The sequence below is a fragment of the Micropterus salmoides genome, unplaced genomic scaffold (genome assembly GCF_014851395.1).
Source record: "Micropterus salmoides isolate LMB-PRFRI ecotype aquatic unplaced genomic scaffold, ASM1485139v1 Ms_hic_scaffold_22, whole genome shotgun sequence".
Lineage (NCBI taxonomy): Eukaryota > Metazoa > Chordata > Actinopteri > Centrarchiformes > Centrarchidae > Micropterus > Micropterus salmoides.
In genome coordinates, this window is record NW_024041373.1 from 1,078,384 (window position 1) to 1,104,117 (window position 25,734).

At 40.7% G+C, this 25,734-nt stretch overlaps 1 protein-coding gene across 1 annotated transcript; it reads left to right on the top strand.

Annotated features, from left to right (window-relative positions):
• The first annotated feature begins 5,461 nt into the window (after positions 1 to 5,461).
• On the top strand, positions 5,462 to 24,951 carry tm9sf2 (transmembrane 9 superfamily member 2). The gene is made up of 17 exons (XM_038737172.1): positions 5,462 to 5,709; positions 7,972 to 8,039; positions 8,347 to 8,440; positions 10,211 to 10,338; positions 11,205 to 11,334; positions 11,783 to 11,907; positions 12,181 to 12,292; positions 13,363 to 13,442; positions 14,150 to 14,258; positions 14,475 to 14,607; positions 15,942 to 16,061; positions 16,290 to 16,347; positions 16,493 to 16,652; positions 16,978 to 17,129; positions 18,226 to 18,337; positions 21,438 to 21,609; positions 23,252 to 24,951. The coding sequence occupies exons 1-17, from the start codon at positions 5,593 to 5,595 to the stop codon at positions 23,317 to 23,319; spliced, it is 1,938 nt and encodes a 645-aa protein (XP_038593100.1). The 5' UTR covers positions 5,462 to 5,592; the 3' UTR covers positions 23,320 to 24,951.
• The last annotated feature ends 783 nt before the right edge of the window (positions 24,952 to 25,734 follow it).

The following is a 25,734-nucleotide window of genomic DNA, read 5'->3' on the forward strand; positions in this document are numbered from 1 at the left end:
GAACATTGATTGGTTGATGAGTTGACTGATGGGCTGGACTCATCACCCATGAGCCCATGTCCTTGCCCCTCAGACTGAATTTATTTAATTTTTTTATTTTCATGCTAAAGCTTTTTGTTCCGTCTTAGTAGGACTACATGATCTGAAGAAAATATACAGGGGGTACGGAAAGTATTCAGACCCCTTTAAATTTTTCACTCTGTGTTTCATTGCAGCCATTTTCCAAAAATCAAAAAAGTTCTTTTTATTTTTAAAATTTTATTTATGTGCACTCAGCACCCCATCTTGACAGAAAAAAACAGAAATGTAGAAATTATAGCAAATTTATTAAAAAACAAAAACTGAAATATCACATGGTCATAAGTATTCAGACCCTTTGCTGTGACACTCATATTTAACTCACATGCTGTACATTTCTTCTGATCCTCCTTGAGATGGTTCTACTCCTTCATTGGAGTCCTGCTGTGTGTAATTAAACTGATTGGACTTGATTAGGAAAGCCACACACCTGTCTATATAAGACCTTACAGCTCACAGTGCATGTCAGAGCAAATGAGAATCATGAGGTCAAAGGAACTGCCTGAAGAGCTCAGAGACAGAATTGTGGCAAGGCACAGATCTGGCCAAGGTTACAAAAAATTTCTGCTGCACTTAAGGTTCCTAAGAGCACAGTGGCCTCCATAATCCTCAAATGGAAGACGTTTGGGACGACCAGAACCCTTCCTAGAGCTGGCCGTCCGGCCAAACTGAGCTATCGGGGGAGAAGAGCCTTGGTGAGAGAGGTAAAGAAGAACCCAAAGGTCACTGTGGCTGAGCTCCAGAGATGCAGTCGGGAGATGGGAGAAAGTTGTAGTAAGTCAACCATCACTGCAGCAATCCACCAGTCGGGGCTTTATGGCAGAGTGGCCCGACGGAAGCCTCTCCTCAGTGCAAGACACATGAAAGCCCGCAAAGTACAGAGAGATCCTGGAAGAAAACCTCATCCATAGTGCTCAGGACCGTAGACTGGGCCGAAGGTTCACCTTCCAACAAGACAATGACCCTAAGCGCACAGCTAAAATACCAAAGGAGTGGCTTCGGAACAACTGCCAGAGCCCTGACCTAAACCCAACTGAGCATCTCTGGAGAGACCTGAAAATGGCTGTCCACCAACGTTTACCATCCAACCTGACGAACTGGAGAGGATCTGCAAGGAGGAATGGCAGAGGATACCCAAATCCAGATGTGAAAAACTTGTTGCATCATTCCCAAGAAGACTCATGGCTGTACTAGCTCAAAAGGCTGCTTTTACTCAATACTGAGCAAAGGGTCTGAATACTTATGACCATGTGATATTTCAGTTTTTGTTTTTTAATAAATTTGCAAATTTCTACATTTGTGTTTTTTTTTCTGTCAAGATGGGGTGAGTGTACATTAATGAGAAATAAAATGAACTTTTTTGATTTTTGGAAAATGGCTGCATGGAAACAACAACAAGAGTGAAAAGCAGTTTAAAGGGGTCTGAATACTTTCCGTACCCACTGTACAATAGCCAACTAACTTATTGATCTGATGATTTGATCCTGATATAACAAATATTTGTACTGTGTCTCTGGCTTGACATGCTGCACACGACTGACAAAGAACAGTAATGCAGGTATGAAGTCAAATCATGTGAGATGAATGGCACCTGGGTTGGCTTAGGGTTTGACAGACACAATAGCAATATAGTTAATACAGAACAACAATCTAACTGATACTTTTCAATCAGATGTAGCCCAGGAACAGCCCAGTGCCTCATTTATTGCTTACGCACAAAAAAAAGCTTGAAATGTGCGTATACCACTTTGTTAAGCATAACTTTTGTTTTTTTATTTGAGGAAATGTGGGTCCATTTAGGGAAACTTTGACCCATGCATACAAACATTTTGGAGAAGAGAAATTAGGCTGCAATAATTATTCCATGAGCAATCAGCAGTAAAAGGTACAAGCCAAATCAAATGTTTCGTCTTCCTCTCGGTTGTTGTTGCCGGCTCACTTATATGCATCAGTATATTTGAGGTGGTTTGCTTCGAACATTTATGGCTGAATGTGAGGACGCATTTCCTGGTGTGCTTACGCATGGTTTTATAAATCTGATGGGGTTTTTTGCACGCCATTTTCAGTTTTCGTGTGTGTACACTTTTAGTATGGATTCTACGCACTGTTTTATGAACGAAGCCTCTGAATTTTTTACACCAGCATTCACGGTTACCAAAGATTCTTTGTGTGTCTCTTGGTTTGGTCATTTGTGTAATAGCAAATAAGTTTGGGAATATGAACCACTAAGGCACTAAACGATCGGGCCCTTAAAGTGGGCCTGTATTATTTACCTGTGTCAAAATTTACATGGTGCGTATTCCTAAATAAATTTGTTTATGAACGGGTTATCAGTAGGGGCACGCTGCTCATTCTTTTCCCCAGGTCCCCTAGTTAATCCAGCCATGCACTCAGCAGTGTATTCTGCTGTTTCATCACTACCCATAACACAACAAATTATCTCAGATCATTTCAGAAACTTTTTAATCTCCCATAGAAAGACATACATTTGTATTAGAATTGCTATAAAACTATTTCCTGATACTTCCTTCTGCAGTACTTACTGCAGGACTGCCACAGTAACCACTGGACATTAAAAGTGATCTTAAATCTGGAGGCTAATAATTCCTGTGTTGCAATAGAAAAATACATGGCACACACACTAAACTTCCAAGTAAAAAAACATCTGTCACTATTTATTGTGTTGGCTCTCAGACATTGTGATCTTGAAAAAACACTGCTGTTTTATTTTCTACCTAAAGGTACAGACATTCTTTTTTTATCTACACTCATTAAAGACATTAAAAATAATGTAAAAGAAAACCATCTTGGTTTTACAATGCCAAAAATGACTAAAGGGAATAGAGATTAGTTAAACCAGCCATGGTATTGTGTAAGCAATGGAATTACCTGCACAGTAAACTAGTCCGTTATCTCTTTGTTAAGTGAGGAGGAAAAATGGAAGTGGCCTTTCTCATTTGGTGGTCTCATTTCTGAGCAATTTAATTTCAATTCAGTTTTATTCATATAGGTCCTTATCATAACAGACGTTATCTTTTTGCAGCTTCCTGCGGCTGTGTAAAACCTGCTAAACAAACATCCCCTCCTACCACTATCCTGAAAACATTTTCCATATCATGGTACAATTCAAGATGTGTTTAACGTATTCTAAATATATCTGCGAGCTGCTTGTCTCTAGTTACAGTCGGTGTGTCAGAAATGATTAAACCAGAAGGGACATGTAAATAAACATGAGCTGAACAAGACTCAAACACGGCTTTCTGCCTAACAAAGTTCTCTAATGTTACCTCTTCTTTTAAATGTGCAACGTTAGTGTGAAATCTCAAAGCAGCAGGTCCTCATTGTAAACAGACATGTAGTATTAGATTAATTCAAGGGCAGCATTTTCTCTGTGTCACTGTATCATAGATGACATGTTTTAGAGCCGGGTGGTGGTTAGGAAATGGTTTCTCGTAGCTACAATCCTAACATCTCAGGCAGACGGCCTGAGAACAGGGGTCAGCAGAAGAAAACAGAGAAAGCAAGGGACCTCCGATGGACCTGGCCTGAGGGTTGTGGGAAGCAGGACACTTCAGTTGGACGGCCTGGAGGCGGGACAGAAGAGCTGAGAAGGTCCGGAGGATGACCTGCAGGTCGATGGCAAATGCAAAACCCCTCTGCTGGCCAGTGGCGAGAGTGAAAAACCTTTGGAGGCCGATGATGATGACGCCGAATCCTCTCTGGAGACCAGCAGCGAAGGCGAGACCCCTCTGGAGGACATGCAGGAGGCCAGCGGCGAGGGTGGAAACCCTCTGGAAGTCAGGCAGGAGGCCAGGGCCAAAAGTGGAAACTCTTAGGAGGGCGGCAAGGAGGCCAGTGACAAGGACAGGGACTCTCTGGAGGATGGGCAGATGGCAAGCGACAAGACCCAAGACCAAGACCAAGACCAGATGACTGGAGTTCAAGACTAGAGACTGGCGACAGGACAGTTAGGCTGGAGGCGTGAGCAGAGCTGGAGATCGGCAAATGGACAGCAGAGCTAGAGACTGCTCTATATCAACGGGCACAGGATGTGGCAGCAGTTTAATAAAGTCAGGGGCTTGCCGTAACTCAGCAGGGTCAGGAGATTGCTGTCGGTCCACTGTAGCTCAGTGAGGATAGGAAGCTGCTTCAGTTAAGGCTCGGTTGACTGTGGCAGCACAGGAACCGGAGTCATTTGAAGCACGGCCGGGAGAGGAAGTTGCTGCAGCTTAACAAGAGTCAAGCTGATGATACCCGGGGCAACTTTTTGAGCAATGTCGCTGGGCAATGTTGCTAGTGGCAAGTCCGACTATGTTTTGAACGGATAGCGAATGGCGGAGTGGTGGGGGAAGGGGATTACGGTAGTAATCTTTACTCATTACCATTGACGACAACGTTGCCCTGCGGGATTGCTCTAAAAGTTGCTCTGTGTCATCAGCTTTAGAGTCAAGGAGTCCACCAGCTGGACACAGGAGTCGGCCTTGTTGGCTTCTGGACACAGTAAATAAGAGTTGCCACTGATTAACAATTTAGACCCTGCCTACAATGATGGATTACTAGTTGATGAAACATGGCGAAACAGACAGAATTGTATATGGCCCACATTCAAAAAAGATTAGCCACCCTAAAGAATCAAGTTAATAGTTAAAGCAGTAGTCGGTAACAGTTGAACATATAATGCGAAACCTTTCACGTCTCTCTCTCTGCTGCTCGTATCACGCCGCTACTTATAAATTACTACTTTGTATGTTTAAAAATGTATGGCGTAATAGTTGGACACTTGAATATCTGCTTGTCGTTATTTTCCTAGATTTCTGCTTTCAGAGCTTGTTATTAATCATTAAATTATTAATTTTCAGGGCAACCATAATGCTGATGTGGACAGGTGTTGTGCCGAATTCGGCCTGCCTGCCGAGAATTGCATGCACCTCGCGATAACGCTCATGTATATTGAGATGCAAATCTCGGCAGGTAGAATAGTCCTTTGTTCTGCCGAATTATGCATCCACTTCTTCAGGTCCTTTTCAGACACTTTGCTGTGCTCATTGATCAAACGCGGTTATCACCACATATTTGCTGAATGTCAAGGAATGGTAGGCTACTTCGACTAAGTGTATTAAAATATACACTTTAAACCTTCATGTAATATATACTTTGAATCATTTATCACAATTGATGAACCCCACAAAGATTATTACAGCGTTTAAAAGCATTACTTGGAGGTGCATGCAATTCTCGGCATAACACCGGGACCAAACAGAGTTTAACACCCCTGTAACTAATGGGATATGGTTGCAACAGCATTGCAGAAAAAGCTCCTCGCGATGCTATCGGCTCGCCACAACCCCACAATGCACTTGCCTCACGGAGCAGGACTTCCGGCATGTGACGTGTCCGCCTGCTGCAGAACCGGATGCTGGTGGCTGTCCAGTGTGGATGACAGATGCAGCGTAAAGTGCCACAGAGGGGAGAGATAACCGTGTTAATCTGCAGAGAAGACTGGCGGCTGTGAAGATGTTGCTGTGGCTGCTCGGAGCTGCGCTGCTGGGTCGGGCGGCCGCCTTCTACCTCCCGGGTCTGGCGCCCGTCAGCTTCTGTCAGCCTGGAACAGACCAGGTTCCAGACTGCAAGGTAAACATAACATGTCACAGATCACCTGTGTATCTGACCTTACCAGATGTTTCAACAAAATAACCGAATAACCAATGCAGAGCACACCACCCAGTTATAAACAGCCAGGAGGTGTTGCAGTGAAGTAGGTCAGCCAGTAAACAGGCAGTCAGCTAACGTTAGCCAAACAAACAACACAGCTAACGGACACTATGCTAACGAGATAGCAAGCTAGCTGGATAGCTAAATACGTCAAAGTTACTTCCGTCGTCTGGATGTCAAACTAATAACAGGCATTGACGGATTGTAAAACGTTAAGTGACTCCTGGTTGTTTAGTTAGAATGACATTCTCTCGGTAAGGCTGCTACTGATCACGGATTAAAAAGAAATATACTGAGAGTTTCCACATTCAGGAGACTTTAAGAGCCATTACCTTGTCTCATGTCTGTTGTCACCATTTTTATAGTTTTATAGTTAAATATTTGTTAACTCATTTACAGTACCCTACAAAGTGCGTGTTGTAAAAGAAGGTGGATGTATGATGTATTACACCTCGTTATGTCACGACCTCTAAAATCGAGTGGTTTACTTTTGTAGTCACCATCATCATCAGTGACAGATTTGGACAGCCCTGCCAGACTGATCAGATTACACACATTCAGAAGAGACTAATTATTTTTGTTTATTTTAATGAATCAAGTTAGTTGTCAACTATTAAATTAATCGGCTTACTATTTTGATAAATTCTATGATTCCAGCCTCTTAAACGTGAATATTTTCTGGTTGCTGTACTCCTCCGTGACATTAAACTGAATATCTTTGGATTGTGGACAAAACAAGACTTATAAGGACATCATCTTATGCTTTGGGAATCACGGACAAACAATTTTGGCCATTTTATTGACCAAATTAAAGCCCAACCGATAAGTGGTCGACATGAGTTAATTGCAGATAAATTGGTATTCGTGTTTATAACAGCCAATAAATGACAATTGAAAAAGAAACAAAGTGTTGTCAATAGTTTGTCCGCCATAGGGCGCTCTGAGCTCCCCTGTTGGTAACATCTGTTTTGAACTTTGAAAATCCACCACAAAACAGCCTTTAGCTGACATGATCAGCTGTACTTTTGTTCTGTACTATTTCTAACAATAAAAAAAGTTTATTTTTAACAACATGTCATGTTATCTTGGTGAGGTCTCATTACTACACATAACAACTGTTAGGAATAGTCTTTGTTTATGTTCTGTGTTTCTGAAAAGAAGAAGAAAACAGATCGGCCGATATATTGGATTTAAAAATTCTCAAATATCAAAATCTGTATTGGTCTTAAAAAATCTCGTATCTAGACCAATCAAAAAATCCATTTAATTAAGAAAATACAATAATTAATCAACAATGAAAATAATCATTAGTTGCAGCCCTAAAGTGTTTATTATAGCAACAACCACTCTTTTGAGACTAACCACTTACTCGGGCCTTGACATGTTAGACTGAGCTCCACTAGTAAAGTAAAGGTACATCATAAACAAGTCTGTATGCATTATATTCTGCGACAGTACATAATAACTTCTCAGCTTTGCTCAAACATAAAAGCGCGGCATGGTCACAGTGTGTAATACAGCTGCTTCATCTAAACACCAGGTAACAATCTGCACAGTCACAGCACAGCTACAGTAATATGTATCTTACCTTTGTGCAGTTATGCAACTACATACTAGGAACTTGCTTTCTTTGCACTCACAATGTCAGAGTTTCATTAGCTTTCATTAGGATCTTTGTCTGTTGTCCGTTATCATGAAAGGCTCTGAATGACTCCGTGATCATCAGCTTGTCAGAGCGTGCTTCGTGAACCTCAGCGTGGATAAATTATGATTCATTTGCCCAAGTGTCAGATGGCCTGTCCATCATTCGGTGCCGTGGTGCCATAGGCAACTGCTCAGAACCTGTTTCTAACACACATTTTTTTCATTGTGCATCTCAGAAAAGTTCTTCTGATACTCTCCTCTATGCCTACCGCACAAGGTCTTGAATTTCTGCACAATACGAAAAACCTCAGAGAACCTGTGTGTGTCTTTAGGATAATTTCATATTTCTTTGCCTATCCAGAACGTTGTTTCTAGAAAAACACACACCTCTGTCGAGTTTGTCGTAACAATGTCCTCACGTCAAGGTGGAAACCAGGATACCAACCAATCACGGATCTGTTTCTAACATGTAAATGAAAGCCTGATTGGATCATTGTTGTCTTCCAATACGTGTCTGTATGCTTTGTTATCTTGCAGACGATCATCGAGCTGTTTGTGAACAGGCTGGATTCAGTGGAGTCTGTTCTGCCATATGAATATACTGCGTAAGTAGCACTGAAACAATGTGTTGTATTATTGAATCCCTTTTGTCCTGGAGTTTCAACAGCTTGACCGTACTAAAGTATGCAGAAAGCCTCTACTTCTCACCTGTAACATACAGCACAATATCCACAGCCCTTAATGCTGAAGTCATGACAGTTTTGAAGTTTAAAAACAGAGTCACAGGGCGGAAAGAGTCGAGAAACCCTTAGCCCAGGTTACTGAATGCAGTGTGTAATGGTGGAGTAAAGGTGTTGTAGTTTAATGTATTCTGCCCCAAACACTTTGAATAGTCTCCTCCTTTTTGTGCAGGTTTGACTTTTGCTCAGAGAAAACAGTGAAACGTCCATCAGAGAATCTGGGCCAGGTTCTTTTTGGGGAGAGGATCGAAGCCTCACCATACAAGGTAACAAGCATCTAAATCTACAGACACACATCTACAGAAACCATCTGGGTAAAACTAGGCTGGACAGTTTTCTACTTTAATGGCAGCAGTTACAACGGGTGTGCACATGGTTCTGTTGGAATGAATGAAGATCTTTTTCTGGCTATGTTTACACACACAAAATAAGCACTGAGGGTTGTTGTTTGCAGATGCAATCCTATATATTCTTTAAATACAGAAAAGTAGATCCAATAAAGGAAAAAAGCTGAATATCTGCACGCTAGATTATAGCTCTTGAACCACAATAGACTTCCCAAACACTACCAGGTTATCATGCATATGGTTAACATGAGTGGCTAACAAAATTGGCGTCATGCTGACATCATGAAATTGCAAACTATTACACAGAGATGTATAAAAATATTTTAAAAGGGGGGTTATGCAGCATTAGATGGCAAAACTCTACAAGATCTAATAGACCCCACTGAAAAAAAGTGGTAGGAGGAGGGAAAATCCCTCCACGTCATGTTAACTATTTGCCCGATGAAGACTCAGTTGGAAGGTTTGGAGCTATAGTTCAGTGTGCTGTCACTCTTTTTTCCTACATGCACATAGTAGCTTCATTTACAGAGCGTAGAGCATCAACTGATGATGAAGGGGGGTTGTGAATTGCAACCATCTGTCCAGTCTACCACTGCCCCCTAACCTTTCAGTCCATTATAAACCACACATTAGAAACACATTAATTCTCTCTGTGATTATGGGCGCATAAAAGAAAAAAAAGTCCACACAACTCCAAGAGTATGAGTCCTGTGATCTACCAACTGAGCTAACCAGTGACACTGATATACACACTGAAATTACCATTAAACCACTCTGTTAAACTACTGTTTTGTTATCTCGACATCATGAGAAAATTATCCCGTTATCACGCGAAAATGCAGTTGAAAAAATATTTGAATGGATGGCTGCTTAGGGCTTCCATAGTACTTAACAGTTTGGACCGTAATCATATATGTACAGACATGGTCATTATGATAAACAATGTTTTAACTAATAACTGAATACTAAGTAAGTCAATAAAACAGACAAGACATAAAGGAAATGTGCTTTCAAATGAATTCAGTCAGTTTTGTTGCTCTGGCAGCTTTAGTTGTTTTTATGCACTCACTGACATTGTGTTGTTAACACAGGTAGGTCTCTCTTTTAACTACACTGTTAAAGTTATTCATGAACATCAGTCACTGGTCACAGCAGCATCTCTAAAGTCTTTGTCTTTGTAAAGTCATTGGCGTGGGGTTGCCGTCTTTAGTTCTGTCTGAAGGTCACTGTGTGCCAGACGTTAGCCGAGTGAATCCTGACTGTACACCGTTAGTGGCTGCAAGCTTTGGGAGTGAGCAGGAGTTCAGTCATCTGACAGGCATTTCAAATGTAGCAGTTGTCCCTCTTTGGGTCAGAGTTCAGTGCAGAAGGCAGAAACTCAAAGTGCAATAGTGTGGGAAATATTTTTTTAGTTTGATAGAGCGTGGCTTACAGTTTACTCCTGCTTCCAGTCTTTGTGCTAAGCTAGGCCAAACACATCTCCTGTTTGTCTGTGCTGAACGGACAGAGCTGATATTGATTTTGTCTCTGGGTTTGAAGTCAAACAAGAGGGTTCCCAAAAATGTTGGTGGGTTCCTTTATGGGGATGATGTGTGTCATTGCACCTTTGTTAGACATCATGACAAAGGGGTCATATTAACTCCTAACAATGCAAAAGTAAAGATACTAACTGTGTGTCCCATGTGTCAGTTTGAGTTCAAGAACCCCGCCGCGTGTCAGAAGGTGTGCACCAGAACCTACGACACCACCAACCCAACAGAAAAATCCAAACTGGAATTCCTCAAGAAAGGCATGTTACTCAACTACCAGCATCACTGGTATGTATGATTCACTGACAGACACATCATAAAGTGAAGTGAAATGCAACCACAGGCATATACATAGATATAAAATTAACTGTATACACACCAGAACACGACTCCCACGTAAAGGATTCTATAAATGGTTCCTGGAAACACATCAAGTAGGCCTCTATAACCAAACAGAAGTTGTTATGAATATAAATACAAGTTGTAATTTGTAATGTAACCAGCGTTCTCAAATGTTAAATTGTTGTCTGAACACAAGAAAGGTCAAGAGCAAGATCTTTGTCCCCAGGGGAAATTTAGTTTTGACAGAACAGTAGTCCCTGTCACTAATGTTAATTCTATAAGTCAAGAAAGTCACAGTTTGTCATAAAACTGTAAAAAGGGACACTTGGTTACTACTGGCTAGGTAACTTAGCCATGTTCCACGCACAGATGTATCTCACCTTAATCCAATGTGTCCTGGTCCTTCCATCACACCATCTACACATGGAAGTTGTGTAGTTGATTACATTATGCGGCTTTAGGGTGTGTGGTCTTTCTGATTACGTATTTTCACAGTATTCAACAGTTTGACGACAAACTGCTACCTTCTTGCCTTGCAAAATTATCTCTCGCCATGGACTACCCGGCATATTCTTACTAATATAAGGTCCCATGGTGGTCCACCGGAAGAGCAGGGACTTATGCCTTCTATGCCTAAACTCTTACTCTCCCGACAATGTGGCGGGTGGTAGAGAAAGAGAGTGAAATGTGATAACTGACCAACGACATGTAAACTGGGGCTTTTAGAGTTGTTATTTTACTCATCTGGCTGTTTAAGCGCAAGATATGTGACCATTACAGGCTTCTGTTTTGTGTTGCGCGTGTGTGTGTAGGATTGTGGATAACATGCCGGTCACCTGGTGCTATGATGTCGAAGATGGACAGAAGTTCTGTAACCCTGGATTCCCTATTGGCTGTTACGTCACAGAAGCAGGCCGACCCAAAGATGCCTGCGTGGTCAATGTGAGTAGGTCACACATGGACACAAACAAAGCCCTCTTTAACGGCATAATTAAAATATCTGTATGAACATCGCCTCCTACTCATGTGTACTCGGGCGTGTAGTTGTTTTCTCATGTTTCCTTACACATGTAAGGATTCCCATCAGTCAAGACAAAATAATACTAATATCAGATCACTAAAACTGTATGGTAGGGGTGGGTGATATCATATTTTGGGTGGTGGTGACATTTATCACGGTAGTATTAAAAAAACAAAAAAGGGATACTCCACTCAAAACATAATTCTCGGGGTGAGCAGCATGCATCACTGTCTGCCCCAGTGTCTTTTTTGATACCAGCAGGTGTCTCAGTGCCCAAAGTTAGAATGGTTCATATCCTGCACAGCTGTAACTGTAATAACACATTATTTCCCTGTCTGTACTTTGAACTGCTGTGCTTTTGTTTTCCAGTCTAACTTTAATGAAAAGGATGCCTTTTACATCTTTAACCATGTGGACATCACCATCCATTACCACATCGTTGAGCACGAACAACTTGGAGCTCGATTGGTTGCTGCAAAGATTGAACCCAAAAGGTAATGAATGACAGTTTTAGCTGATATGTAGGTATCTAGTGAAAATTTAGATGTCAGGTTTTTTACTTAGTGTGTTGTTTGGGGCTATTTTGACATTTGTGCCAATTGTTGAACTTTTTGTGGCTTCTGAAAGAGCTCTGGTGCTGTGTCCTGGTATAAAATCTATCCAATTTCACAGACTAGTAGCACATGTGGTATTATTTAGCGTTGTCATTTATTGTTTGATTTCAAATCTATTCCCATGTCTCTCTCTGTCTCTCTTCATCTGGCCAGCTATGAAAATCCTAATGATGACAGCCCTGATTGCTCTGGGGGGCCAAAGTTCCTGAAAAACAAACAAGCAGGAGTGTTCAAGATCCCATACACTTACTCTGTCAGATTTGTGGTCAGTACAATAACATCAACTTTGTGGGTTTAAGGCTGTCTGTGTTTTGTGAAGTTCCACAGATGACCAGACCTAGAAAATGAAAATGGACTGATGCTCCAGAGAGAGAAAGTGAAAAACCTGATGTAGCCCTTCTATAGAGAGCCTAAGCCCATCCCCTTCCGGTGGACCACCATGGGACCTTACTTCAGGAACATATGTACGGTAGTTAATGGCAGGAGACAACAAATTTTTGATGATGGCCAATTTAAAATGTGCATGTAAAAGTAAAAAAAGTTGCAGTTTGTCGGAAAACTGTTGAGGTATAAGACTGTGAAATAAGACTAGTATTACTGCGTTAACGTGTTGTACGAGACAAAAAATGTTTTCACACAAAACGACTGTTTTACAACAAACTGCAACTTTCTTGATGAACAAAATTATTATGATGATTATTATTCAGGGCACAGTTCAAACAGGATCAAAAAATAAGTTGTCTCTCACCATTCACTACCGTACATATTTTATTCTGAAATAAGGTCCCATGGGCCAGAAGCAGAAGCGAGTGACTTAGGCTATCTATAGGGACGGGTACAGTAACCCGGTATTGAAGGGGTCCTGGGGCTACATTATTACAGACTGTAGTATTGATACTATGTTATCGGAAATTTTATCGGTACTTTATAACGTTTTGGTTGAATTTATTGTCTTTTTATCACACTTGATAAATAAAAATATGGACAATCATGTGACAGAATTATAGATAGTTAATATAAAGAAAATGGATCCAGGAGATCTGGACGCCAATCAGATAGGACCTGAGTCACAGGACTTCTTCTAACATGGAAACAGAGATCTGGGAGCCTGTTAATGCTAATGGTCTGTAATTAAAACATCTTTCAGCAGATCATATGGTACAGACTTCAGTGCTGAGGTGCCTTGATTTTAAATATTATTGTTAGTTTATCAACATCAAGGTGAATATGTGAAATAATTTTTTAATGATTACCAATCCCTGTTGTGAAGAGCAAATTACACTTACAAACATTTTGATTTAGTGTGTGTGTGTGTGTGTGTGTGTGTCTTTGTAGGAAGACAAAAATATTCGCTGGGCGTCTAGATGGGACTACATCCTGGAGTCAATGCCTCACACCAACATCCAGTGGTTCAGGTAAGGCTCAAACACACACACATGTTGACACACATTTATATGACATTCACTTTGTGCTGGAATGTGCAGCTCAGATATGATTTATGGGGAACAAATGTAAAAATGTTTTGCAAGAGCCAGCTGTGGTTCTGAAGGTTGAGCCCATGTTGATGAATTTTCTGCCAGTGATGTTGACACAAATTCAAGTGGTAATCAAATTGCTAGTCAAGATTTGCGAGCATGCAGGGGCGGTTTTGTAACTGCTGACCCAATGTCTAAGAGAAAACAAGCAGCAATGTCTCTAGATTTCCGTAAGAAACAAGGGCCGTCTTTACTGGCTCTCCTGAGCTGGATTCCCTCAGTATGAGCCGTTTGTATGTCTTGTATACTCAACTGGATTTGAAGTGACAGCAGTGTGTGAAGCAACTTTCAGGGGATTCCTACTGTCCTCCCCCCAAATCAACTTGGGTTTTTCTGTCCAGTACTGGCCATGACACCACCATCCAACAAGAGTCCTGTCCTATAGGCGGCAGGCTTTTAGGTTGGGGCAGATTTTAGACAGCAGTCATCATCATTTTGGTTTACAAATGCCTCTGATGTCAAACATTATGTCTGCCCCACAGTGTCATAATGATACATTCAAACCATTGCTCAGGCCTGGCGTCTGTCAGAGACAATCCACATCAAAGTACTGACTTATCTGGCTTTGCTGTTTTTTTTCTCCCCAGCATAATGAACTCGTTGGTGATTGTTTTGTTCCTGTCTGGAATGGTAGCCATGATCATGCTGCGGACTCTCCATAAAGACATCGCCAGATACAATCAGATGGACTCTGTGGTGAGTACCTGTCTCTGTGGCTGATAGGACTCTGTTGAGCTTAGCTGGAGCTGTGGTCAGGAAATGTACAGCCATGATTAACTACCTTTATTTGATCTTATACAAGGCAGTCATGGCACTACTAGAACATGACACAGCTGTGTCTGGTGGACGTGAGAGGTCGGGCTGTGTTGTTCTCAGTTCTCATCATATCTGCACATCTATCTTGTTCTCCAGGAGGATGCCCAGGAGGAGTTCGGATGGAAGCTGGTCCACGGAGATGTTTTCCGACCTCCCAGGAAGGGAATGCTGCTGTCTGTTTTCCTCGGCTCTGGAACGCAGATCTTCATTATGACCTTTGTCACCCTTTGTATGTCTTTGTTATCTTCATGATTGTTTAGTAGTCATATATGCCAAACTAGCACCGTTATTGGATGCCTGACTGGTTTGTTTCTTCATGACTGCTCTTGACATGCCATCAGCTTTCATGTGTTTCTTCTGTCCATTCTTTATTTCTGCCATATCCACTCGATAATGAATGCCCCATTAAGTTTAAAAAGTGTCACAAGACATGGAACATCTCATGCCTCTCTTTCTTTAGGACTACTCCAGAAGTAGCGAATCTGAGTATGCAGCCTAAGTGCTAGATACAATTTGTAATGGAGTCCAGTAGGGGTAGATTGCACAAAGTCAGATGATGAGAGGTTGCTAACAAATCCCCATATTAACCACATTATCTAATCAATTTATTTGAAAGTTATAGAAAGTTGAAATTATTGGCCAATATTAGCTTATTACAGATATGTCAGTATCCACATCATCACTCTCTGTGCTGCTTAAGAAAACACCAATATTTAATAATGACAAGTATTCAATTTTCCCAAGGGGGCAAATTCAGTTTTTCACTCAGACCTGGAGATATGTATATTAAATGTGGAGCGATGCCAGAGTACCTCCCCAGCTACCAGTCCACACTCTGTGCAGTCTTGTCCATGTTGGACTTTTGAACCAATTCCCTTCTGCCTGAGCTACTACCACCCGCGTTTCACTGCCTTACAAATCAGGACAAATTAACAGAAAACGCAGCTTTGCACAGAACAGCACCAGTAGGAACAACAATTCTTGTTCAGAGCTCAAATCGAATCAGAGTTTAATCACGTTTGGTCAGTGATACTTTACGGGGAGGAAACTCCCACAGATTAGCTGACTGGCCGTGTTAATCTTGTGTTCTCCAGGAGAGTTTCATACCGATTCCAAGCCGCAGACGTGCTCCAGCTGAGTCACGTAACATTGTCTAAGGGAAAAATGAATAGGACTTTTACTTCCGAAATCAGGGGTGCCCAAAATAGCTTCTCCCACCTCGCAACTCTATAAAGACAAAGGCGTAAAACAGTTGGCCCAGTAGCATCCCACAATAGAGTAATGGGAGTTTCCTTTCTGACCAATCACTGACCAAACTTGATTAGACACTGAATTGACTTGGGTTATGTCTAGTCATGAGCAAGAATTTTTGTTTTGCACTTCAGGTCCACCGTCAGTGCCTAATATCAGCCAATATTTCATAATCAGATTTAAACACTTTGAAGTGTTGATATTGGTTTAATCCTGGAAGGATCAGTGGGGCTCTATAACTGTTTTACTTTTTATGTTATTACTTATTCTTATTCAACTTCAAATGTATAACTCCCCCCCCCCCCTCTCCAGTCTTTGCCTGTCTTGGGTTCCTTTCTCCGGCAAACCGTGGGGCTCTGATGACTTGTGCTGTTGTTCTCTGGGTCCTTCTGGGAACCCCTGCTGGATATGTGGCTGCTCGCCTCTACAAATGTAAGTGAGAAAGAAACCGGTGTTTTTTTTTTTTTTGTTGGAATTGGGTGAACAAATTCAGGTAGGCTTTACTTACTGTTTACTTGGACACAAAGAACACAAAGTCTCATTCATATAATAATCACAATCATACTGCTAATAAACACTGCAGCATTTGTGGCTGTGGACTATCAGCAGTAAATGAGAACTGAAAATCCTTCTTTGTCTTTGTGTTTGGTTAATTATCAGCTTTCGGAGGAGAGAAGTGGAAGACCAACGTTCTGCTGACAGCCTTCCTCTGCCCTGGGTAAGACTGTTAGCGCTGGCTCAAACACCAGACATAGTAACATACACAACACCAGACGCTTACTGCATGACAAAAATACGACCACTTGATCCCACTCTGTCAATCATTTACTTCTTCATCTAACATCCTCTCTGTCTCTGCTCAGGGTGGTATTTGCAGATTTCTTTGTGATGAACTTGATCCTGTGGGGCGAAGGGTCTTCAGCAGCCATGCCATTTGGGACCCTGGTAGCCATATTGGCCCTTTGGTTCTGTATCTCAGTGCCACTGACCTTTATAGGAGCATACTTTGGCTTCAAGAAGGCAGTAAGTAAATGACAAAATTTACATCCATTCATACGTAATACATTCTGTATTTGTTGGTATACATTTCATGCCAGTGGTGGTTTGCAGAAAGAGTGTGCTGCTGTCACAATGTCATCAGTCAAGTACAGCAAGTGCTCAAATAATAAAATAACACTACAGCAATACTAATTGATTTGTCGGGTCCATAGTCCACCAATTAACGGAAATAACCAAGAATGTAAAGACGCTACACTGCAATTCACATTAAAAAAGTACATGTGTCATTTTTTAACAATTCTTCAATGCTGTATTTTTTCTCGCGCTCTCTCTCTCTCTCTCATTTAAGGGGATTGAGCACCCAGTGCGGACGAATCAGATTCCTCGTCAAATCCCAGAGCAGTCATTCTACACAAGGCCTTTCCCTGGGATCATCATGGGTGGAATTTTGCCTTTTGGATGTATTTTTATTCAGCTGTTCTTCATACTAAACTCCATCTGGTGAGAATGTATAAAAAGCTTATTACCTTAGAATGAGCCATTTCTATCTACATACAACACCTTACATGGAAGTTGGCATGTTGCGCCGCCATGTTTCTACAGTAGCCCAAACGGACAAACTGCTCCACAGAGTGCGTTTCGTCACTATGTTGAATACGAAGGAGAATAACAAATAATGGTAGTAGTAGTAGTCGACTGGTTTATTAGAGGTATGAAAAGAAGATAAATGTGGACAAATGGAGGACCACATGGATTATTTAGCACAAGAGCTGTCTGCTGGCTTGCTCGGAAAGGGAGGGGTGAGGCGGTGCATTCATGTTGTGTCGGAATAATCAGAACCTTTTTTCCTCCTTAAAAAAGAAGAGAAATAAAGTGTACACAGGGCAACAAATAGTATACAGAACTTTTGATTTGTGCAAAATCATGTATTGCATGTGCATATTTTCCAAACATGTAATTTGTAATATGGTTATAATGGTTAGTTTGCTGTCCATGTAAAGTGAACTACATGTCTGCGTGTTGTTTAGATGCTCTGATAATACTAATCCAACACATCACTGTAATAGCGTCCATATTGATCCCACACTCTGACTTAAGAGCACATGAACGCACACTGAAGTCGGAAGAACAACTAAACAAATCAGGAAATGGGACCGTCCGATGAGCGCATGAATACACCGTGAGCAACTGGCTGCAATTCACGCCCCTCACCACTAGATGCCACTAAAACTTACGGACTGAACTTTTAAGGTCAGCCCTGTTCAGTCAGAGCTGTGGGAAGTCTTTAAATAGTGATGCGACTCACAATCTCTTAGAACCTCTTAAAGCTGAAACACATTCACCAGTATTAAAACTAGCCAGATATAAAAAGAAGCACAATTCTCTTATTTTGTGAAAACCCCAAATAAATGAATGAATTAAATAAATTAATTTGGCAGAACTAGATATTATCAACATGTTAAATGAGTCTACATTTACCGAACATGGTGGCAGACTGACCAAAACATGCATATCCATCCAGTGAGGTTTTTTTAATCTGTTGTATTTACTGTAGTCTCGTCTGTAAGTCTCAGACATGTCTCTTCCTGTCATCCAGGTCCCACCAGATGTACTACATGTTTGGCTTCCTTTTCCTGGTCTTCATTATCCTGGTCATCACCTGCTCTGAGGCCACCATCCTGCTCTGCTACTTCCACCTATGTGCTGAGGTAAACAGCACACAGATCAATGCAAGACCTTTAACATTATCATCTTCATGCTTCAGGGATGATATTAATACTGACATTGTTGCATCAAAGTTGTTAACAGCAGCTGTTTTCTCCCAATATTCCTTATCTATTATGTTGACAAGTTTTAAACATAAAAGTACCGTTGCTGCTGATTGTGGGGTAGAGAAGGGTCAGGGTTCGATTTTTTTGAGAAGTGGTTGAATAAAATTTTGTTTGAAATAAGCAGGGACACAACCAGACATATTTACACAGAGATGCTGGTAAGATGTCAAGAGGGCTAGAGGAAGTTTTCATACATTTGCAAGATGTTGGAGTGAGGCTGGAGGCAGGAGAAAAAATTCAGGTAAATTTGGCTGAGAGGAGATGGGGGAGAACGTGAGGGGAAGGTGTTTAATCTGATGTCGCTAATCTTACCAACAAAGAATGAAAGTCAGGTGTTGCCGTCCTCACTTGAAAAAAATCAGAACAGCAGGAGTAACGACACTATGAAATGTGTGAAAATAAAGGTTTGGGATTGTGCCAACAGTCAGGTTCTGGCATCCTTAACCCAATTATTTAAAATCAGTAGCCGTGTTTCCATCAACGCATTTTGAAGTATCGCATTAGATTTCGCGCAAAAGTTTTTACGCTCGCTTGAGGTGGCTTTTGCCTTTGTTGAAAAAGAGTAAATGCGCTAAATGGGAGATGGAAACTTTTGCTGAATAAGTTCTGACTGGGGCTGGACGATATGGCCAAAAATGTTATCACAATAAAAAGTTTCATATCTTTCGATATCGGTAATTATCACGATAAGTATCAAATCGTTATTTCTTTTGAGTTTAAAGGCTGGATAAACACTTGATGCCAAACAGTGGATCACTTCACAAATCTGAGGTAGAACATTCAAAACAACTGATAGAATCTTTGTCAAAAAATTTGCATGAGTAAAATTAAGGAAAAGCTTTTTTCAGTCCATTTTCCTCTACAAAATAAACATCTTAATGCAAAAAATAAGTCCTAATTCAGTGGATTAAATCAAACATTTATTGAATATTTAATGAACATTTGTTATATTGTTATTAGAAAAAAAAAAATTGCGATAATTATTGTTATTGTTTTATTGTCCAGCCCTAGTTCTGACGTAGCGAACTTGTAACTCACGTCTGATCAGCTGTTTCCGCTGTCGGCGTCTTGCCGGATATTCCCATAACATGCGGAGACATGGTTGGTTGCAACTTGCCTGCTTGAAACACGTTTCTGAGGACCTCTCTCCATTTTTCTAAGATCAATGGCCATCAGTTCCATGCGGCTGGTTTTGTTTCTGGTTTGGAACCCATACGTCTTGTTTATTACAACCATGTGTAACGTCAGCTACTGATGTAACTACACTTGCCGTAGCCTGGTTTATTCGCGTCAAACCAGCTGATGGAAACACACATATTTCGCAATTACTACATTTCAAAAGTACACTTCACATTTGCATGACAATTAGATGGAAACATGGCTATTCAAGTTCTTTTAAATAAAAATAGTGAACTTGTAGGTGGATTCCTACAAGCACTCGACTCTGACAGTCTTGCTTGACAGAGAGAAAATTGTCATTTACCCACAGGGAGCAACTGATCAAAGGAGCTGGTCTAGTTTTAATAGGGACCACTTGATCCAGTGCTGAAAGGGAGTGTTTACTAAGCAGCTGCACCAAGAGTCAACATCAAGCAGCAGAAAGGTGGTTAAGGATGCGAGAGCTAAAAACAGGTCGGCAGGGTAAGGAATCTAGATTAAAAGACTAATCAACTAAAATCCAGTTGTGATCAGTAATAAAAAGCTCCTGTGTAAATAAAAAATGTATATACAAACCAAGAGTAAAAACAAAGTCTAGCGTATGTCCTCTGTTGTGTGGAGGGCTTGACACATATTCAGTGAGAGTTAAAGATATTAACAAAACTTGTGAAAGTTAGTCAGAACAGCATCAGTTAATTTACATCTTAGCTTAGTCAATGCATTTTATTATCAACTGAAACTCTTTCCTCAAGTCTGATCGCTCTGAGGGGGATTAGCTTAGTTATGAGAATTACAAATATCTGTTGGGCAAACAGGACAAGTATCTTAACAGTTTACTGGGCCATCTTATTTAATACTTCAGTGATGTTGGAAGGGAAGACGTTCTCCAGGTTCTTTACAGAGATCTGTGCGTCGGTCCTGCTGGCGCTTTGCTCAGTTGGTTTTGTTAGCACCTCTCGTTAGCGCTGCTCTGTACCATCGCTTGCATTTAGGCTTGCTTATATCCTTTGCCAGCATTCAATCCCAAGTGACAAGTAGTAGCCAATCACAGCACAGTAGGGTGGGACTTCACCAAAAGGCAGGAAAAAAATAACACGAATCAACATCGAGTGGAGCGAATAAGACAAGTGACGAGAAGACTGCACTGACTGAGAAGATGGTGAGAAAGTGCATTTTCTGTATCGAGTAGTATGAGTAGTAAAACCTTTTAAAATATTCAGAATCGATATGCATCTAAAAATCCAGAGCTGTCTCAGTTTCACGGACTCTCCTCCTTCAGTATTTGTTGGAGCTTCGGTGCTGCAGTCCTGCAGGGATCGTCGTGCCGCTGGCAACGTTGACTGTAGAGAACTCACCCATAGATTTAAAACACTGTGATCCACCATAGACACTCTGATATGGCTTGGATCATAGAACGAGCTGCAAGTCCATCGTTGACAAAAGGGAGAAAGAACAGAGCAACACACAGGACAGGTAGGACAAAAAGGGAAAGCCAGGAAACACGGCAGGCGCCATCAACAGGAGCTCCAACCTTTTAGGTCTAGGAGCAGGCGATTCAGACAGGAGATGTCTGCGATCAGAAAGGGCCTTTATTGGATTTTATTGAACCAAAGGATCTCTTGACATGTTTGTATTTGTTTGTAATTGATTTAGATTTAGTTCTGATTTCACTCACCAACATTGACCTGTAATTCATGTTTCTGCAAAGCAGGCTCTGTATGACAGGGGCCACTCGCTCGTTAACCCCTTTAGTGAGGGCCTAAATTTACAAAACTGAAAACTGAACATCTCAACTCAACGTTGTTCCTCCTCTTCACAGGACTACCATTGGCAGTGGCGTTCCTTCCTGACCAGTGGCTTCACTGCTGTCTATTTCCTGGTCTATGCCGTTCATTACTTCTTCTCGAAGCTGCAAATCACTGGACTGGCCAGCACCATCTTGTACTTTGGATACACCATGATCATGGTTCTCATCTTTTTCTTATTCACTGGTAGGTATATAAAAAAGTCAGGAGAGGTGATGGTTGATGTATTTTTCCATTCTGGATCATCATGGCTGTCATCTGTCTCATGCATTGTACTTATGCAATTTTTAGGTTAAAAGGAAAGTTCTCCCCAACCGTAGCCCTGCACCACCTAAACTCTCAACGTCCATGAGAAAAATACGTTAATCTCACTCACGTTAACAGTTTTGATGTTGTTGTGGTCACTTGGGTGCAGCGCAACAAGCTGTAAACACAACAGTGACATATAATCACCCTGAAGGTTATTTGGCAGCATGTCAGCAAAAGTTGCCCATCTAATAATCAATCTGTTGAAATCTCACTGACATCAACAACACAGAAAAAATATCTGGCTGTTAAGTTGCTAAATGCTGCACTCCCCACATGTTTCTCTCTCTGCTGTTGGGTTTATCTGATCCTTTTAACTGAAAAACAAAACAAAAATACTAAAAAGTTCTGTAAAGCTGAGGAGACGTGCAGATTTGGTAATAATATTCTGTGGGGTCATCACTTCAAACGACACCTTTCACTTTATACATAATCAACTGAGACGTTGTTGATATAAAAATATTGAGCACCTTTAACTTTTACATCTGATGTAAATTCCTTATTCCAGGGTCCAGATGTATAAACAGTGTTTACGCACAAAAACCATGCATGTGCCCTACACATAAACTGGTGTTTATAATGGAAGAACATGCAGTGAGAATGTGTGCGCCTTCAGACCAGCATACACACAGCTTTCTAGAGCCGCTGAAGGTGATATGATAAGGAGGAGATTAAACATATACGGACGTAATCGAAAACAGTAAAATATTGTTAAAGTTGTTTGTTTCACTCATTGTCTTATAGTTTTTTCAATTTTTGCAAAACAATTTCAATCAAAGACACCTTTTATAAACTTTAAGTTTAATTACAATTATGTAAATTATGTATTTATTATAAATATTTAAAAAATTGTGATGAATTGTATTATTTTTTAAATTCACATTTGAGCCATTATTTCCCTGTGTTAACGATCTTTTCATTTTATTCTCAATTGTGAAGCACTTTGTAAAGTCTGTTTCAATATGTGCGTTATAAAATGTATCGTTGATTCATCTTTCTCACGTTTAATAATTACACCTGATCTTCACCGCTGTTGGAGAACCTCGCTGATGCAAGAGAGCCAAACTGCACTTCAATATGCAAATGCATGATTAAGAGCATTTCTGCATCCATTTATTGCGAGCTGTGGGAGTGGAAATGGGTCTTGTGCACGTGCATCCAGTTCCACAGTGATTTATAAAACAGTTGTGTGTACACAGTTTTAGCTGTGAGTGTTATGCATCTGGCCCCAGGTTAAAATAGGGGGAAACGTTGAGGCAAATTTCTTTGTTTTTGTTGTTCACTGAAGACATTTGGGTTTAAGATCAAAAGAAGAGTACGAGACAAGAGTTCAGAATTTCAGCTTTCATTTCCTGGTATTCACATCCAGATGTGTTAAACAACTCAGGACATATCACCCTCACCGTTGCAATACTTTTAGAAGGGACTGTATACAGTATATCATGGTGATTTGGTGCAGTGGGTCAAGAAAACCTTTATTTAGTGAAGCTGTAATTAAAATGTCTATTTTCTCTGTCCTCAGGTACTATCGGCTTCTTTGCCTGTTTCTGGTTTGTTACAAAGATCTACAGTGTGGTCAAAGTGGACTGAAGGATACAAAAGCACAACGGACTATACATGAGGTTACGTTCTCCCATCAACCTTTGGAGCATTCAGCACTGTCAAACTGAACGGAGAATTACAACCTGAACATTCACCTCCTCGTGCAGAGAGGCCTCCGGCCGACGAGAGCATGTGTACACTGGGTTGTAATTTTGTACATACAGTATCTATCTGCATATAATCTGAATGAAATGAATCATAACTGTACACGCCTCTTCCCAATATGTGACACACAGAAAGGTTAGTTTATACCATGCTACCTTCACAGAGTGCAGTGAGCTATTGGCGTTGGACTGTCCACAGACTGTGTCAGCGGTCATGTCATGCATTTTAGGTTTGTTTCAAAATCCGTGCACACTGTTTGCAGAATTATAGTCCTACAAATAAAACTGTGAGGGTGTGCTTCTTGACGGCTACTTCCTCTCACTGGTGATATTAAATGTGTGCACAGGTGTGGAATATGCCGGTGTTACTATTTTAAATGTGATTTTTGTGCAACGCATCTCTGAAGAAGCTTTAGCAATCTGCAGTCGCACGTTGTGTCTAAAAAATGTGTCTACGTGCACATTTCTACACAGTTTATGTCTAAATGGGTCTATATGGCTGTTCCTTTCTAAAGGCTACTCCAACTGCAGCCGCTCCTTTTGTTTAAAATTTGAAGGTGACAACTTGTGAGTGCTTTGTCGTTCCCACTTTTCTCAAAGTATTGTGGAACAGTTATCATTTCTGAGTTTCCGGGATGAACTGATGAAGTCTGACGTTTTGGAAGTCATAGTTTGACCGCTTGTGCACAGTGCAGGGCAATATGAACCTATTTCAGAGAAAGTATTACATTCTGATCTATCAGAAAGCCAGAAAGTCCAGTCCCACTTTGGCGCTAGGGGCATGTTGATGTGTCAGGATACATCCTTGTCCTGTTTCCCAGCAACAACTTGTATTCTCGCTCCAAACAAGCTGCAATGTTAACGTACTCGCTCCTGAGAGAGCTTCTTCTCAGCCACTCATTTTGTCTGCATGATGTGTTCAGTGTGTGCTGAGAGCAAGAAATTTAATCATGCTCCAGTCAGCGTGCCATGCCATCACACAAAGCACACACAAATGCTTTGTGTGAGTCTTTAGTTTAGCTTAAGACTCATGGGAGCTGTAATTCTTCAGCTAGGGCCAACAAATCTTACCAGCAGGCAGTAGTTAAATACCCATTAGGCTTACATTTAGCGCAGAAAACATGAATATCATGTTGGCTCAGCTTTTTAAAAAGACTGATTAAAAAAACAACAAAAAAAAAAAACACTTTGCTGCAAAAATACAAGGTTATCCCCAGGCTAGTGGTATACAAGTAGTGGAATCCTGTAGTAATTTCATTTCTCTCAATGACCTAGCAGATGATGCAAACTAAGGACTTGTATATTTTAAACAAGTGTTTTTTTTTTTTTGGTTACATGCATTTCTCTATACTGAGCTCATTTAAAAAAACCAAACCAAAACACAAGGAAAACCATGTTTCCAAAATCTTTCACTCAGAACGCAATGACCTAAAAAAAATCTGTAGCGTTACAGCATGTATCACTGTTGTCTTAATTTTTTTGTTTTCTTTTGTTGCATAAACCAATAAGACACCTCTTTCCTGCATGGGTTGTGCTACCTTACACTATGTTTCAGACATGAATCCGAAATGCTGCAGCATGCTTCAGTTAGCTTTATTTTCATAAACACAAGTAATTCCAGTAAGCAAGTAAAGCAAATATATATATTCATTATAAATACATGTGTAGGGCAGCCACATATATAGATATACAGCAGTACCGTTCTGTATTTGACCACAAGGTCTCATCCAGATCACATTTACAGTTACTCATTTGGCTTTTATCCAAAGCGACTTACATTTGAGTTCACACCTTATGTCCCCTCTTGCCTCATTCATCTAGGAATAAAATGAATTTTTAGTTTTAATTTTAATGTTTTGCGAATTTTATGTAGTAAATTGCATTCTAATTTACAATAATGTGTTATGTATGTAATAAATTTTAGTTTTTCCAAATATTACGTAAACCTGCAAAATGGACTGTAAATGCACAGATTTGGTGACAGTTGGGTTATTTGTAAAATTTGAAAGAGGTCGCTTTAATTAAGTGCATTTTGTGTTAATTACACACTGACTGCAGTTGTGCTTTTGAAAAATGAACACAATATTGAGAAATGTGTGTAACCAAGTGTTAAAAACTAAACAAAAGCAAAAGCTTTTAATGAAGCTCAATACCGACTGGAGATTGAACAGCCAGAAATCTCATCACTTGGTCAAGTCATCGTCCCTCACAGCCAACAGTGCACACCACGTTATTGCCAAATCAGGAATAAATACATCTCTTCACCTGTGAAAGTCATTTTTGTAAGAGCTGGACACCA